Below are 18789 nucleotides of genomic sequence, written 5' to 3' on the forward strand. Positions count from 1 at the left end.
CCCTTGCTCTTTTGATGATCCAGCAGATGTTGGCAATTTGATCTCTGGTTCCTCTGACTCTCCTGAAACCAGCTTGAACATCTGAAAGTCCATGGTTCACGTATTGTTGAAGCCTGGGTTGGAGAATTTTGAGCATTACTAGTGTGTGAGATGAGTGCAACTGTGTGGTAGTTTGAGCATTCTTTGGCATTGCCTTTCCTTGGGATTGGAATGAAAACTGACCTTTTCCAGTCCTTTGGCCACTGCTGAGTTTTCCAAATTTGCTGTCATATTGAGTGTAGCACTTTCACAGCATCATCTTTCAGGATTTGAAATAGCTCAACTGGAATTCCATCACCTCCACTAGCTTTGTTCGTAGTGATGCTTCCTAAGGCCCACTTGACTTCACATTCCAGAATGTCTGGCTCTAGGTGAGTGATCATACCATCGTGATTATCTGGATCGTGAAGATCCCTTTTGTACAGTTCCTCTGTATATGCTTGCCACCTCTTCTTAATATCTTCTGCTTCTGTTAGGTTCATACCATTTCTGTCCTTTATTATGCCCATCTTTGCATGAAATGTTCCCTTGGTATCTCTCATTTTCTTGAAGAGATCTCTAGTCTTTCCCATTCTATTGTTTTCCTCTATTTCTTTGCATTGATCGCTGAGGAAGGCTTTCTTATCTCTCCTTGCTATTCTTTGGAACTCTGCATTCAAATGGGTATATCTTTCCTTTTCTCCTTTGCTTTTCACTTCTCTTCTTTTTACATCTATTTGTAAAGCCTCCTCAGGCAGCCATTTTGCTTTTTTGCATTTCATTTTCGGGGGATGGTCTTGATCCCTGTCTCCTGTACAATGTCACGAACTTCCGTCCATAGTTCAACAGGCACTCTGTCTATCAGATCTAGTCCCTTAAATCTATTTCTCACTTCCACTGTATAAGGGATTTGATTTAGGTCATACCTAAATGGTCTAGTGCTTTTCCCTACTTTCTTTAAGTCTGAATTTGGCAATAAAGAGTTCATGGTCTGAGCCACAGTCAGCTCCCCATCTTGTTTTTGCTGACTATATAGAGCTTCGCCATCTTTAGCTGCAAAGAATATAATCAGTCTGATTTCGGTGTTGGCCATTTGGTAATGGCCATGTGTAGAGTCTTCTCTTGTGTTGTTGGAAGACAGTGTTTGCTATAACCAGTGTGTTCTCTTGGCAAAAGTCTATTAGCCTTTGCCTTGCTTCATTCTGTACTCGAAGGCCAAATTTGCCTGTTATTCCAGGTGTTTCTTGACTTCCTACTTTTGCATTCCAGGCCTCTCTATTGAAAAGGACATCTTTTTTGGAAGTTAGTTCTAAAAGGTCTTGTAGGTCTTTATAGAACCATAACTTCAGCTTCTTCAGCATTACTGGTCAGGGCATAGACTTGGATTCCTGTGATACTGAATGGTTTGTCTTGGAAACAAACAGAGATCATTCTGTCGTTTTTGAGTTTGCATCCAAGTACTGCATTTCAGACTGTTTTGTTGACTATGATAGCTACTCCATTCCTTCTAAGGGATTTTTGTCCACAGCAGGAGATATAATGGTCATCTGAGTTAAATTAATCTATTCCAGTCCATTTTAGTTTGCTGGTTCCTATAATGTCGACATTCACTCTTGCCATCTCCTGTTAGCCCACTTCCAATTTACCTTGATTCATGGGCCTAACATTCCAGGTTCCTATGCAATATTGCTCTTTACAGCATCAGACCTTGCTTCCATCACCAGTCACATCCACAACTGGGTGTTGTTTTTGCTTTGGCTCCGTCTCTTCATTCTTTCTGGAGTTATTTCTCCACTGATTTCCAGTAGCATATTGGACACCTACCGACCTGGGGAGTTCATCTTTCAGTGTCCTATCTTTTTGCCTTTTCATACTGTTCATGGGGTTCTCAAGACAAGAATACTGAAGAGGTTGGCCATTCCCTTCTCCAGTGGACCACATTTTGTCAGAACTCTCCACCATGACCCGTCAGTCTTGGGTGGCCCTACACGGCATGGCTCATAGTTTCATTGAGCTAGACACGGCTGTGTTCCATGTGATTAGATTGGTTAGTTTTCTGTAATTGTGGTTTTCAGCCTGTCTGCCCTCTGATGGAGAAGAATAAGAGGCTTATGGAAGCTTCCTGCTGGGAGAGACTGACTGAGAGGGAAACTGGGTTTTGTTCTGATGGGCAGGGCCATGCTCAGTAAATCTGTAATCCAATTTTCTGTTGATGGGTGGAGCTGTGTTCCCTCCCTCCTGTTTACCTGGATCAAACTATGGAGAAGGTAATGAAGATAATCACGACCTCCTTCAAAAGGTCCCATGCATGTACTGCTACACTCAGTGCCCCCAGCCCTGCAGCAGGCCACCACGGACCCACACCTCCACTGGAGGCTCCTGGACACTCACGGGCAAGTCTGGGCCAGTCTCCCGTGGGGTCACTGCTCCCTCCTCCTGGGTCCTGGTGCACAAGGTACTGTTTGAGCCCTCCAAGAGTCTTTCTCCCAGTCCTGTGTAAGTTCTCACCCCTCTGTGGTGGGGTTAATGGCGACCTCCTCCAAGAGGGTTTATGCCACACCCAAGTCTGCGGCACCCAGAGCCCTGACCCTGTGGCAGGCCACTGCTGACCCGTCCCTCCACAGGAGACACTCAGACCAGTTCTGTCTCAGTCTCTGTGGAGTCCCTGGGTCCTGGTACGCACAAGGTTTGTTTGAGCCCTTTTAGCATTTCTGGCAGGAATGGGATTTGATTCTAAACGCAAATTCACCCCTCCTACCATCTTGCTGGGGTTCTCCTTTGCCCTTGGATGCAGGGTATCTCCTCACAGTTGCTCCAGCGCCTGCCATCTTACTGGGGTTTCTCTGACCTTGGACGTGGGGTATCTCCTCAAGCCCGGTCCAGTGAAGCACAGCCGCCACCATCTGTATGCCAATAATCGGTATGCCAAAATGGCATATTTGGGGGTATCCCATTACAGAGTCAGAGGCAAGTGGCCATTTAGTCCTTACCAGGCTCTGGATTTCTTAGCTGCAGTGTAAAGGGCAGAAAGGAAGGTTTATACCCTGATTCTGGGAAACATCAGACAGAACAATGTTGTCAGGTGCTGTATGTGAAATAGAGCCCTCTCTTGTTTAGTAGCTAAGTTGTGTCTGACTCTTTGCGACCCCATGGACTGTAGCCCACCAGGCTCCTCTGTCCATGGGATTTTCCAGGCAAGGATACTGGAGTGGGATGCCATTTCCTCCTCCAGAGGATCTTCCCAAACCCAGAGATCAAACCCATGTATCCTGCATTGGCAGGCAGGTTCTTTACTGCTGAGCCACCGGGGAAGGCCACAGTTCCCTCTGCCACTTGCTATTCAAAACTAGTCCTGGAAACCAACACAGTGGCATGTACTGTTAGACACTCTGCCTGTTACATATTCTTTTGGGGTAAAGGCATTTTAAGCCATTAAAGATCTACACCTCCAAATTGGAAGCAGATGTTTCTACATAGATACCAAGGCTGGTAGCTAAGGACACTCATTTGCAGATGCAGCAATAAACGCCACACATGATGTAGCACATGAGCAGCTCAGGGCAGGGATGTCATTACAGCAGAGTTGTAGAAACTGGGTTTCAGCTTCAGCAGTTTCTCTCACCAAATGTAATCCCTGCCGAGTCCCCTGTCTGCTTTTAAAAGATGGCTGTTAATTTCTGATTTTTATTTTGCCCAACTTTGTTCCCTGGCACATTTCATTTGTCCCACCTCTGTGTCAAAAGGAAGTATACGATCAGCCCTCCATTTTCAGAATCCATGTAGCCACACACTGGCTTTCTCTTCTTTCATCTCCCAGTCCTCCACCACACCCACAAAAGCATAGATAAACTTAAATCAAGCTTGACTATCCTATGGACTTCCCTGGTGGTCCAGTGGTTAGGACTCTGTGCTTCTGATGCAGGAAGTGCAGGTTCTATCCCTGGTCAGAAGACTGAGATCCCACATGCTTTGGTGCAAGGCCAAGAAGTAAAAACAAGACAGAACAAAACTTGACCACCCTAATTTGGAAAGCTGTCAACCCCTGTTCTATACAATGTTGTTTTAGGTTAAATGATGCCAAGTGGTTATATGTGTGTAAGAGTATTAATAAACACCATTTTTGTGTTTATATGTTTTTCATTTTACAAAATGCTTTCAGACTTGTTATCTCATTTTAAAGGAGGATAAGTATTTTCAGTTTTTTCATAGAATTATTATTAGCATTAGCATTTATTCAATACTTATTTTTAAAAAAAAGCTCCTCTATTCCTTGGGAATGGAGAGAAGATGGAGGGTGGTGTGTGTGTGTGTGTGTGTGTTTGAGCCTAAAAAAGCAAAAGAATAAAAAATGCAAGGTCAAAAAATAGCATGAAGTATGTATGACCGAAAGTTTTGTTCAGCAAAATACCCAACCAAATTAAAAAAAAATTAAAAACCAGAGATGGAAAAGTGGGAATGAGATTGTCAAGGTGAAGGTAATAGAAGAGTTCATCTCTTTTCTCGTGTTATGTTGGAATGTATGTATTTAGGTGGGTGCAGTTCTAACTTAACTCTATAGTGCGAATAAATGATCTGGTGTAAATTGCAGTCCTCCTGGGCTGAAACTGATGTTTATTGATTAGTTAATATTGTGTGGACAGTTTATTTCCTGTACATTTTGCTACTTAGAAAAGCGGTGATCTCTGCGGCAGGAAATGAGACATAGAAAAAGTATGATGGAACAGCTGGACTTGAGCGTTTATGTGTGGGAGGGAAGTCAATGGAAGCAAACTTAATAGATCCTTGGATCAGCCCAGTGATTGCAATATCAAACAAGTGAAGCCCATAAAATCCAAGTGTAGTGAATGTACTTGTGATGGGAGAGTGGGAGTTTATACAGTGACAACTGGGTCTCAACAGTAGAAGGGTTAAGAGTGCACTGTTTGGTTCTGACCCCAGCCCTGCTGCTTGGGAAGTCTGTGATCTTGGACAAGTCAGTTAAACTCGCAAAAGTTCAGTTTTCTTAATTATAGGAATGGCGTTTTATTAGAACAAAGGAGGCATTTTTCTCAAGTTACCCAGGATCGTGCCTGGGGGCATCGTATGTGTTCAGCCTGGTTTTAATAACTTGCATTACCCAGCCCGACTGCTGGTTAAGTTTTCTTCTACATCCTATGCATGTATTATGTTATCAAGTCCTCTCACCAACTCCTTGAAACAAGTATTATTATCCTCATTTTACACATGTAACTGAGGCACAGAGAAGGTAGGAAACTTTCCCAAAGTCACACAGTGGTTGTAAGTGGTGAAGCTGGCATTATAGCCCAGGTTGCCTGACTCTGTGGTCTGTGATCTTAGCCATGATTCCATATTTCCTCTCCCAGTAGTTTGTAGAGTAAAAAAAATGCAGAGTGTGTTGAGAAGAAGCCCTGGAAGATGACATAGTGAGTAGCAGTATCAAGGATCTCTCACCCCAAATTTCAGTGGAAATGTTTTGAAGTAGTTCCAAACAATGAAGGTGTTCAGCAGGAACCAGTTCCCAACACAACCACCAAATCTAGATTTCCCAGTCGTGGACCTGCTGTTATGAACGTTGTTTAGGTCGGGTAGACAAGAAACCTCCCGCCATCTGCCATGTTCTCAACCGTTGGATTCTATACCATTAGAGAGTTTAATATTTTAAAGTGGCCCCAAAATAAGATCTGATTGGTGGCCTCATAAGCAAACTTGTGAGAGGAGGTTTTAAGTGGTGTCTATTTCACCTGTCCTGAAACACAAGATACAGCTTGCTCCTGTTAGCTCCAAACTGAGGGGGATTTACCTGGAGGCCATTTGTCTGGGGTTTAAGTATCCCAGTGTAACAAGGGAGACAAGAAAGCATGTTAGCAGTGTTAATATCAAAACTAGTAGAATCTTGCATACATGCATGCTCAGTCACTAAGATCTGGCTCTTTTGTGACCCATGGACTGTAGCTCACCAGGCTCCTCTGTCCATGGGATTTGCCAGGCAAGAATACTGGAGTGGGTAGGTGTTTCCTTGTGTCGGGGATCTTCCCAACCCAGGGATGGAACCTGTGTCTCCTGCTTGGCAGGCATTTTCTTTACCACCAGCACCACCTGGAAAGCCTCAAAAATAAATATTAAAAAATGTATAAAGAAAACAATAGCCCTATAGGTCTGTAAGAAGAAATTGAAGCAAATAAAACTGTTATGAAGACTTGAACACACTTAGTAGGAACTAAGTCATGTTACATTAACAGGTATTATTGAGCATTGCATTTTGAGGGAACATACTGTCTTTTCAAACATTTGTGGACCATTTACAGAAACTGATTCTGTGCTAGACTCCAAAGAAGATTGTAAAAAACCCCCAAACTCAGTAAAACAGAAACCGTTAGTAGAGACCTCGCCCTGCAGCTGCGCCTGTCCATTCTTTGCTCCCTCCCATTACAGAGGAACAAGTGTCCGTCTTCCTTTCCAAGGCTAATTAATCCCTCCATCTGCGTCCTGGATTCCAGCCCCCTCTGCTTCCTCAGAGATCTCACCCCACCTATCATCTCTCTCCCTTATCCTCTCTCTCTGTCTCCTTTTCCCATCAGGGTTAAGTGTGACCAGATCTCTTCCATCTTAAATGGAAGTATAATTTGCAAAATATATATGTGTGTATATGTGTGTATATATATGTGTGTTTGTGTAAGATATATATATCTTCCCTGGTGGCTCAACAATAAAGAATCCATCTGCCAATGCAGGAGATGCAGGTACAACCCCTAGGTTGGGAAAATCCCTTGGGAAAGGAAATGGCAACCCACTCCAGTATTCTTGCCTGGGAAAACCCATGGACAGAGGAGCCTGACAGGCTACAGCCCATGGGGTCGTAAAAGAGTTGGACACGACTTAGCAACTCAACAACATATATATTTTATATAATTATATATGTAATATATATGTATATGTATATAGATCTTTTAAACTCTCCACATCTCCAGCTGCCACCCTAATCTTTCACTTAGCTTTATTGACAACTTTTGGAAAAACTTTACATTTCCTGTGTCTCCTTTTTTGTCATTTATTCCTCAGATGGCAACCTCCTGTGCTTACTGCACAGTTGATACTGTCTTTATGAATCCCATTAGCAAACTTCTTACTGCTTCATCCAAAAGGCATTTGAAGCCCCCAGTGGAAGAGCATTTAGTGCTGCTGGCCCCTCCCTCTTTAAAATTCTCTTCCCCATCAGGGTTCTCTATTTCTGGTCAGATCTAGAATTGTGCCTTTCTGCAGAATGGTGGAGAAATCCTGAAAAGTTGTGACTGTAGAACCACCCTCCTTCCTGTCCTAAAAACCTGGAGTTTTCCTCACTCTGCCCTGGTGCAGTGCTGTCAGAAACACAGCTCACATATGCTCCATAGCAACGTCACACAGAGGCTGCTGGATGGACACATTCCTGGGCTCCACCCTAAGCTTGTGGGACAGGATTTCTGTGGGAGGAGCAGGAATCTGTGTTTTAATAAGTTCTCAAGGTAATTCTGGGAGGTGCTGCTCTGTAAAAGTTCTACAGGGACATGAGATGTATCAAATATTAATATACTATGGAGAGTTACAGAAACAGACAGGAATTGCAGTTTAGGAGAGATGGCATTTAAAACTGTACAGTGGAGATAAGTTTTCTGTAATCTAAGGATGTTAAATCCTTAAGTGAGGGCTTTTACAGATTGCTGCTTTCCTAGCCTTGCCCAGCTGCCCTGCACTGTGTGTTTCCTGACAAGGTAGTATTGTAAGCAACTGGGGGTTCACTTCCTTCTACACAGCCATGCATTTCCCCCAAGTGTGAACCATCTGACTAAAGTGCCAGGGTTTCTAGTCTGAGAGGTTTCACTTGAGTGTTTAATTGTCAGTGAATGGCAGTTGGAATATGTGGACACACACACACACATACACACACAGGATAAATGCTTCTCAAAGACACTACAGTCTAAGTTCACAAAGATTTTCTAAGAGAGTTACTTAGCCCAGTTGATCTACCCAAAGAGGATTTCTTAGGAAAGATTTCTTATTTATTATTTTCAAAACAATTTTCATTACATAGACGTCTGTCTTGTTGTTGTCATTGTTTAGTCACTCAGTCACGCTTGACTCTTTACAACCCCATGGACTGTAACCTGCCAGGCTCTCTGGCTGTGGGATTTTCCCAAACAAGAGTACTGGAGTGGGTTGACGTTTCCTTCTCCAGGGGTTCTTCCTGACCCAGAGATCGAACCCGGGTCTTCTGCATTGGCAGATGGATTCTTTACCACTGAGCCACCAAGGAAGCCCTGGCCAGTGTAGCTATTCTGTGAAAAAGCCTCCATAACATTCCTTCTCAACAGATGTGTCTCTTATTTAGACCATTTATTTTTTCATAATATTGGCTTGGTAAAGTGTTCATCCCCGTTTTTCTTATAGAATTTCCCATCTTCTGGGTTTATCTGATTGCCACTTTTTTTGTGGATCTCTCTCAATATTTCCTATAAACAGAGCAGTGAGGTCCAAGGCTTGATTGGAACTGGCCTGAACATCTGTTCAGGTAGGAGCACGTCAACCATGGTACAAAGTGCTTTATGTTGCATCACGTCAGGAAGTCTGTGACATAGCAGTGTTGAGTTTGATCCGTGCTCTAAGGTGGGGAAACACAGATCACTATCTTATGCAGATCCATGTTTCCTTGTAAGAAACCTACAGAATGTTATCTCAAGGTGTTAAATGTTCTGTTTTGCAACAGTTTCTCACATGGGGTTTAGCATCTATTGTTGAAATAGTCCTTATTCTGGGGTTTGGTTGCAAATGGCTGTTTTCTAATTCTTTTCTTATCTCTATATTTACTTTCTGATATTCTTCTGTAAAGAAACTCCCCAGTCTTTTTTGTTTTTCATTTCTCACTCTGTATTCAGAGATTTTTTTGTTTTTAAATGTTTTCTCATATTATAGACACTATTCATCTGGGGCTGCATATTGTCCAAAATGTGGCCAGTGAGAGCAGTTCAAGCTGAACCCTTTTGACATAATTCCTTTGGACTTTAAACACTGCTTTGTGTTCTGAAACAACAACAGGGTGTTCTAGGCTCACTTTGAATCTTTTTTCCTTCTCCAGACCTAGAATTGCCTGTTTGTTTGTTTTTTTTCTTCATGAAGTCTTGATTCTTTTTAGTGGGGAATGGTATTTAGAGCCCAAGACATAGGCAATACTTACTGTCAATGGGGAATCTTTGCTTCCAAGCCCTTTTCATTGCAGAGAACTTTGAAAGTGTAGAAGAAAGAAAAATGAAGACCATGTATTTGTGGACCTATTTAAAGCTTATTTTATGATTTCCTTATTTTTATCATTTTAAAATAAGAGGTATTTCTCACGGAAGTTAGCAAATAAAAAGTTAAATGGTCTGTATTGTGTATTCATCAACAAAATATTATTGACTCTTCCACCTTAAATAATGACACAATGAAGTATACAGGTTTTTGGTTATTGTCCTTTGGATTTTGGCCAGCCTCAGCTTATTAAGAATTGTTATTCTTCTGACTCCATTTGGAGATCCTTGTCACTCTCTATTACTGGAGATGTCATCATAAAATCTGAAGCCACTGGAAAATTTCCTAAAAAAAAACATTGTAAGAAAAAATACATTTTTTATTATATAAAATTGGAAAATACATAACAAAGCATAAAAAGCACATTATGTATGATGTTGGCTGTGGGTATGTCATATATGCCCTTTGTTATTTTGAGATATGTTCTTTCTATGCCTAATTTGTTGAGTTCTTATCATTATTGAATTTTGTCAAATGATTTTTCTGTATCTATTGAGATGATAATAGGATTTTTCTTTTATTCTATTAACGTGGTTTATTATATTGATTGATTCATATTTGATGAACTGTCCCATCTCCTTACATCCCAGGAGTAAAGCCCACTTGATCATGGTGTATGATCATTTTAAAGTGCTGCTGAAGTTGGTTTGCCAGTATTTTACTGAGACTTGTTGCATCTATATTCATTAGGAATATTGGTCTCTAGTAATTTTTTTCTTCTTGAATTTTAAGTAGTTATATTGTCTACAACTAAGGTTTTAAATTTTTTTATTTTTCCAATATATATATATTTTCCAATATATATATATATAATTTATTTTCTACTTACACTGACAAAGATGAGTGTGGGGGAAAAATGATGATAATTTTTGTTGTGTTCTTAGCCATGGTGGAAATAATTCTAATATTTCACCATTATATCTGCTCATGGCTTCTGATTCTTTATTAAACTGAAGGTGTTTCTTTCTGTCCTTGGTTTTAAAAGGATTCTTATTGTAATGCATGCTGAATTTTGTCAGACACCTTTTTATATTCATTAAAATGTTCATAATATTTAACTCACTTGATTTGTTAATATAACCAATTATATTAATACTTTTTCTGATGTTGAATCAATCATTCATTTTTATAATATACTGTATTTAGTCATGATGTGTGATCCTTAAGATAGAGTTCTGAAATTCATTTGCTTTGTTGTGTTTATTATTTTTATGTTCATAGTGATAATTAAGATTTAGTTCACATATTTATTTATGTGATCTCTGTGTTTGGTTTGGGTATCAGTTATTTTAGCTGGTATTCACTCACTGGGAAGCTTTCAGTTTCCTATTATCTGCAACTTGCTTGTTTGCTTAAGGTTTCACAAAACTCATCCAGCAAAAACATTTTGGCCCTGGTCCTTTATTTTCTTTTTTTCCTCTGTAAATAATGTTTTTAGCTTCTTTAAAAATTGTATTTTAAAAGTAACTCATTGGTGCATTTTTATTATAGAGAACTCAAAAAATATAGAACTATGTTTCCATTCAGGCACTCCCAGAATTCTTTTCTTTCCTGGGAGGAAACCACTGTCAATGGTTTGGTGAGAGAGAATGGAGAGTTTTTATTTAGTGGGCTCAGACTTTCAGTTTTGCAAAATGAGAAAAGTTCTAGCGATAGATTGTGATGATATGTCTTACCCCATCCCCTGGCAAAAGCCATCCTCCTTTCTGTCTCTATGAACTTAACATACCCCATATAAATGGAATCATACATATCCTTTTGTGACTGGCGTATTTCACTTAGCCTAGTATCTTTGTGGTTTATCTATGTGTCATAGCATGTGTCAGAATTGTCTTACTTTTTAAAAAAATACTTTTTAATTTTTTTTTTTCATTTTGGCCACCCCAGACCTTTGTTGCAGCATGCGGGCTTTCTCTAGTTGCAGTATGTGGTATGTGGGTTTCTCTTGTTGTAGCGCACTAGCCCTAGAGCACATGGACTCAGTAGTTGCAGTGTGCTGACTTAGTTGACTTGAGGCATATGGGATCTTAGTTCCCCTACCAGGGACCGAATCTGAGTCCCCTGCATTGTAAGGCAGATTCTTAACCACTGGACCACCAGAGAAGTCCTAGAATTGCCTTACTTTTTAAGGCTGAAAAATATCCCATTGTATATATTTACCATGTGATAGCTTTCTACTCATCAGTGAATGGACACTTAGGTTGAGTTCATCTTTGGCTGAAATAATGCTGCTGTATATGTGCCTGTGCAAATATCTGTATGAGTCGCTGATTTCAGTTCTTTGGGGTATACCCAGAAGTGGAATTGCTAAATCATGTTGTAACTCTATATTTAATGTTTTGAGTAACTGTTTTCCATAGTGATTGAAAAATTATTTTGTATTTCCATCAGCTGTTCACAAGGGTTCTAATATCTTCATATCCTGAACAACACTTGTTATTTTGCTTGTTTTTTTTTTTTTTAATAATGGCCATCCTAATGAGTGTGAAGTGATATCTCTTTGTGGGTTTGATTTGCATTTTCCTAATGATTAGTGAAGAGGAACTAAAAAGCCTCTTGATCTCAAATAAATAAATAAATAAATAAATAAATAAAAAGCCTCTTGATGAAAGTGAAAGAGGAGATTGAAAAAGTTGGCTTAAAGCTCAACACTCAGAAAAATAAGATCATGGCATCTGGTCCCATCACTTCATGGCAAATAGATGGGGAAACAGTGGAAATAGTGTCAGACTTTATTTTGGGGGGCTCCAAAATCACTGCAGATGGTGATTGCAGCCATGAAATTAAAAGACGCTTGCTCCTTGGAAAGAAAGTTATGATCAACCTAGATAGCATATTAAAAAGCATATTAAAAAGGAGACATTACTTTGCCAACAGAGGTCCGTCTGGTCAAGGCTATGGTTTGTCCAGTGGTCATGTATGGATGTGAGAGTGGACTGTGAAGAAAGCTGAGTACCGAAAAATTGATGCTTTTGAACTGTGGTGTTGGAGAAGACTCCTGAGAGTCCCTTGGACTGCAAGGAGATCCATCCAGTCCATCCTAAGGGAGATCAGTCCGGGGTGTTCTTTGGAAGGACTGATGTTGAAGCTGAAACTCCAGTACTTTGGCCACTTCATGCGAAGAGTTGACTCATTGGAAAAGACCCTGATGCTGGGAGGGATTGGGGGCAGGAGAAGGGGACGGCAGAGGATGAGATGGCTGGATGGCATCATCTACTCAATGGACATGAATTTGAGTGAACTCCAGGAGTTGGTGATGGACAGGGAGGCCTGGTGTGCTCCGATTCATGGGGTCACAAAGAGTCGGACTTAACTGAGTGACTGAACTGAACTGAATGATTAGTGATGTTGAGCCTGTTTCTTTGTGCTTATTGACATTTGTATATCCTCTTTGGAAAAATGTGTATTCAAGTCCTTTGCCCACTTTTTGAATTGGGGTGATTTTTGTTGTTGTTGTTGGGTTGTAGAAACTATATCTCTTCTGAATATTAACCCCTTATTTGGTACATAATTTACAGATATTTTCTCCCACTGCATGCCTTGCCTTTTCATTCTATTCATAGTACCCTTTGACGTGGAAAAGTCTAATTTTGATGGAGTCCAGTTTATGTTTTTCATCTGTTACCTATGGTTTTGACATCATAGTCAAGAAATACTAGGCCATATAATTATTTTTTAACTTGCTTTTTTCTTTTCTTTTTTTTTTCTGGAAAAGGAGATTCAAAGATGTTTAACTATTATGTTGTGTACAGTTGTGAAAGTGAATGAAGGACAGTTAGGCTCATCAACATGACTTGATTTCAAGTAAACAGCATTGTTCAAAGAAAAGCAAATCACATAAGAATATACACATATGTATGTAGTTTCTTTCTATTTTAACCAAGGTCCCAAACAAGCAAAATTAAGCAATATGCTGCTTGAGGATACATTCACAAGTGATCCAACTACCAGGAAAACAAAGGATTGTACTTATCTAACACTGGGTAAAAACATATATTAACTTGCTTTTTTCATCCATCAGTTAGCAGTCTTTCCACATCAAGTAATGCAGCCTCCTATTGTTACTGTTATCTGTTGTAGAGTATTCCTCAGGGCTTCCTCGGTGGTGCCAGTGGTAAAGAATTCACCTGTCAATGCAGGAGATGCAAGAGACACAGGCTCAATTCCTGGGTTGGAAAGATTCTTAGCCGGGGCATATCACGGTTTATCTAACTCCTCCCAAAATAGTGAGCATTTAAATAGTGTTCATTTTTTTTTACATGTATGTGTGTCAAAAACAAACAAATATAAAATCAGGAAAGGATATTTATCACAGTGCTAGAAGTGATGATCTCTGGGCAGTTGGGTTGGAAATAGCTTTATTTTGTCTGTAATGCTTTTTGAATTTTCTAATTTTAATAGTAAATAAGTATTTTTATTTAATAAAACTTATAAACAAGTCAATAAACATAGTGACATCCTTTGATTCAACAATTTCACCCAGAGGCTATCAAAAATTCTTCGCTGTAAGTTAAACAAACAAAACACAACATCTGCTTGAAGTCATTCATATTGTTGATGATGTACTAATATCATTTAGTCATAGACTTGATGATCAAATAGGAGACTGGGAGATAGAATTTCTTATACCCCTGGATTATTATGTGGTCATGAAAATTAATTTCAGAATGTGTAACAGCATGAAAAAAGAATCTACAGGGGGCAGGATTTTCATTAAATAATTATCTTGGCCAGATATTGTCAAAAATTTTTGGTGGAGAACCATGTAGGAAGTATATTAGTCTTTGTGAGCCATATTGTCTTTGTTACAGTTACTCACCTTTGCCTTTGTAGGGCACAAGCAGCCTCAAATGAATGAGTGTGACCTTAGGGCCCTAGTTGTGGACTCACTCAAGTTGCTGAGTGAATTTATTTAACTTTTTCTTTAATACTTTTAAAAAATAGATTGGCCAAAGAATTCCTTCAGTTTTTTTTTTTTTTAAAGTAAAAGACACATTTCTCATTTTCACCAGGAAGTTTATTGAATACATTGAATAATGTATTCACCATTTTGTTCCACTACCTTCTTCCATTTTTCCGGCAACTTCATAATCCCATCTTCTCAAAACTTTTAATCTTTTTGAGCAGAGAACTGTTCTAGGTGCTTTTTACAGTCTTCCAGGGAATTGAAAATTTTTCCCTGAGTAGAATATTGTAAAGACCGAATTGAAGGGACATCGGAAGCAGCAGTGTCTGGTGAATATGGCAGATGAGTCAAAACTTCCCAGCCAAGATGTAACAGTTTTTGCCTTAGTCATCAAAGAAACATGCAATCTTACATTATCCTGATGGAAGATTATGGGTTTTCTGTTGACTAATTCAGGACACTTTTCATCGAGTGTTGTCTTCAGTTGGTATAATGGGAGCATTACTTGTTGGAATTAATCATTTGGTTTTCTGAAAGAAGCTCATTATAGAGGACTCCCTTCCCATTCCACCATATCACCCAACATCACCTTCTTTGGATGAGGATCGGCCTTTGGTGTTGTTGATGGGCCCTTTCCCCTTGCCCCATGATCTCTTCTGTTCCACATTATTGTACAGCATCCCCTTTTTATTGCCTGTCACAATTTGTTTTAAAAAATGGGACTTTTTGTTACATTTAAGAAGAGAATCACATGCAGAGTCAAGAAGATTCTTTTTGCTTAACTTACGTGGAACCCAAACATCAAAATGATTAACATAACTCAGTTCAATTCAGTTCAGTTGCTTAGTCGTGTCCGACTCTTTGTGACCCCATGAATCGCAGCATGCCAGGCCTCCCTATCCATCACCAACTCCCGGAGTTCATTCAAACTCATGCCCATTGAGTTGGTGATGCCATCCAGCCATCTCATCCTCTGTTGTCCCCTTCTCCTCCTGCCCCCAATCCCTCCCAGCATCAGGATCTTTTCCAATGAGTCAACTCTTCGCATGAGGTGGCCAAAGTATTGGAGTTTCAGCTTCAGCATCAGTCCTTCCAATGAACACCCAGGACTGATCTCCTTTAGGATGGACTGGTTGGATCTCCTTGCAGTCCAAGGGACTCTCAAGAGTCTTCTCCAACACCACACTTCAAAAGCATCAATTTTTCGGTGCTCAGCTTTCTTCACAGTCCAACTCTCACATCCATACATGACCACTGGAAAAACCATAGCCTTGACCAGATGGACCTTTGTTGGCAAAGTAATGTCTGTGCTTTTTAATATGCTGTCTAGGTTGGTCATAACTTTCCTTCCAAGGAGTAAGCGTCTTTTAATTTCACGGCTGCAGTCACCATCCACAGTGATTTTGGAGCCCAAAAAATGAAGTCTGACACTGTTTCCACTGTCTCCCCATCTATTTCCCATGAAGTGATGGGACCAGATGCTATGATCTTAGTTTTCTGAATGTTAAGCTTTAAGCCAACTTTTTCACTCTCCTCTTTCACTTTCATCAAGAGGCTTTTTAGTTCCTCTTCACTCTCTGCCATAAGGGTGGTGTCATCTGCGTATCTGAAGTTATTGATATTTCCCCCGGCAATCTTGATTTCAGCTTGTGCTTCTTCCAGCCCAGCGTTTCTCATAATGTACTCTGCATATAAGTTAAATAAGCAGGGTGACAATATACAGCCTTGACATACTCCTTTTCCTATTTGGAACCAGTCTGTTTTTCCATGTCCAGTTCTAACTGTTGCTTCCTGACCTGCATACAGGTTTCTCAAGAGGCAGGTCAGGTTGTCTGGTATTCCCATCTCTTTCAGAATTTTCCCCAGTTTATTGTGATCCACACAGTCAAGCTGGTGCAAATGATTTTTAACACTTGATTTGGATATTTGAATATGTTGTTTATCTCTGTGTGATATAATGTAGATTATTTGCAATAACTCGATTTGATTGCTATCAACTTTAACTAATCTACTGGATCATGGAACATTGTCCAGCTAGAAATTCGAGCACGAAACTTCACAAACTTCACAAACCACTTTTGACACATTCAATTAATCACAGCACCTGCTATATACACTGCACAAATCTTTTTTTGCTTCTCAGTTGTGTGTTTATCTCTCTTGAAATAATAAAATATATAAAGCATGATATGCTGAAAATGTTGCTTTTTTTCTTCCATCTTTATTATTAACATGGCTACACAAAAATTCACCAGTTTTGGTAAGTTTTTTTTTGCAAATGCACACTGATATGACAGCTGTCTTAATGCAGTCTAACAAAATTGTTTCTAGTGAAGTTAAAGACAACTAAGAACTACTAGAGCCATTTTACAGAAAAAATGAATGTTTTGGCCAACCCAATATTTAAATAAAATTATGTGAGTATATTAATATGCCTGAGACACAATAGCCCTTTCCTGAAGATTTCCTGACTGAAGATGGAAATGAAATACAATTAAGAACACTTTATACATGCCCTTAGTTTTGATTGAGTTGCTTATTTCAATGGGCCTTTAGTGCAGAAGTTTTATTACATTTGTCTTGTGTTCTTTCCTAGGGGAGGAAAATGTAATTGCTGTTCCTTTGGGAAGTCGAAGTGTGAGAATTACAGTGAAAGGACCTGCACATCTCTGTAAGCAAGATTTAATCTTAACATTTTTCTTCTTTTCTGAAAGCTTATTTAGTAAAGAAAATGTATGTATATATTTATATAACTGAGATACAACTGAGCACACCCACTGAAATAGTCTACATCTCTAAGGAATGATCTATGACCCTGATTTTTTTGGTTCTCATGTCCTAGTGGGAAGTATACCCGTTTGGGATTAATCCCCTGACAGGAGAGGAAATCAAGTTATATGTGAAATGAACTATTTTTTATGTGGAGAGTAAACTTAGATTCAAGAGTCTTCTGGAGATCTCAGTAGTTTGGGATAAAAAATAGCAAAACAAAATTTAAAACACAGAGCTGCATCAGTGAATACAGCTGACAAGTACAAGCTCTGTTGACAGCACATCACAGCCTAGATCTAGGGGGCACTGAAAGTTGACACTGGTTTCCCAGAATCCTAAGAGTTTGAAACAATAAAGGGATGGGATTGTATGTTTCTTTGGTCAAAGTCACATGAAATCTCCTCTGTCTTAGCTTTTCTGGTCTCTCGATGGTGGTTTAGTTGCTAAGTTGTGTTCGACTCCTGCAACCCCATGGAGGGTAGCCCACCAGGCTCCTCTGTCCATGGGATTCTCCAGGCAGGAATACTGGAGTGGGTTGCCATTTCCTTCTCCAGGGGATCTTCCCGACCCAGGAATCAAACCCAGGTCTCCTACGTTGCAGGCAGATGATTTAGCAACTGAGCTATGAGGGAAGCCCTTTCTGGTCTGTTAGGACCCAAAGAAACTGGGAATACTGAAGTTTGTATATTTCTATCCCAGGGTTTCCTATGTCCATGCGAAGGACTTTCTTAGTATTTTTCTGAGGCAGTTGAGTCTCTGCCAAGACTGGGGTCCCTGGCCTTGAAGAAGGTCACTGTATTCAGCTCTATCTTTCTGTAAAAAGTACAAAACACTAAGTAGTTATAAATATAGCTATTTTAAAGCCACACAAATCAAGGTCTACTGGATTAAAATGCTGCATATTTTGCCTTTTTGTTTCTCCTGAGCCACCATCTTAGATTTTCAAGTTGTAAGAATTTCTCAGGGCCACAAGCATCATACATTTTCTGTAGCTTCCAAGTGAGTATGTGCATGTGTGTGTATGTGTTTGTATACTTTAGATTCAGTACTGATATTCTAACCAGCAATGTCCTTTGAGGAATGTTTATATCAAAATGTGTTTGTCACCAAGGATATAGATTAAAAATCTTAAAAAAAAAAAGAAATTCTGTAGCACATTATTGCCTAAATTAGGGAAGGAAGAGAATAGGTTTAGGACAGTGAGAGTGAGCCATTATTGGAAAGTCTTTTTTTAACCCTACTTTATTGTATGAATTATGACTAAAAGAGTGTGACTGATCTATTTAAAATTTTTAAATGTTTACAACCATATAGTGGTCAGTTCACTCAAGACTTTCTCTAGAATGATGCATCAAAACATTTTTTAAGGCTTCTTCTTAAAATGGCTTAAAGCCCACCAGAGCTGTTTCTTTTTTAAAATTTATTTATTTGGCTATGCCAGGTCTTGGTTGTGGCATGTAGGATCTTTAGCTGTGTCACGTGGGATCTAGTTCCCTGACCAGGGATGGAACCCGGGCCCCTGCATTGGAAGCACAGAATCTTAGCCACTGGGCCACCAGGGGAGCCCCAGCCCACACTTGATGAGAATAAATCTTCATCCTTGTAAATGCCAACTTGATGTTTGGAAACAGGTGAAAATCATTTAGATCCAAATTCTGTGAGTGATTTGAATGATCACGTTGTAAAATAACATTTTGGTTCAAAACTATGAAGTTCTGAACATTCATCGGTATAATTCATAATAGCCAAGATGTAAAAACAGCTCAAATGTCCAT

General features: G+C 39.7%; 1 protein-coding gene across 1 annotated transcript in view; it reads left to right on the forward strand.

The window, feature by feature from the left end:
* Positions 1-18789, forward strand: part of LOC110127355 (ADAMTS-like protein 3) — a 219630-nt gene that overhangs the window by 170783 nt on the left and 30058 nt on the right. The window contains exon 8 of the mRNA XM_070478277.1: positions 16839-16913. Coding sequence (XP_070334378.1) covers positions 16839-16913 — 75 coding nt within the window. The remainder of the gene's footprint in view (positions 1-16838; positions 16914-18789) is intronic.

Source organism: Odocoileus virginianus, chromosome 16 (genome assembly GCF_023699985.2).
Source record: "Odocoileus virginianus isolate 20LAN1187 ecotype Illinois chromosome 16, Ovbor_1.2, whole genome shotgun sequence".
NCBI lineage: Eukaryota > Metazoa > Chordata > Mammalia > Artiodactyla > Cervidae > Odocoileus > Odocoileus virginianus.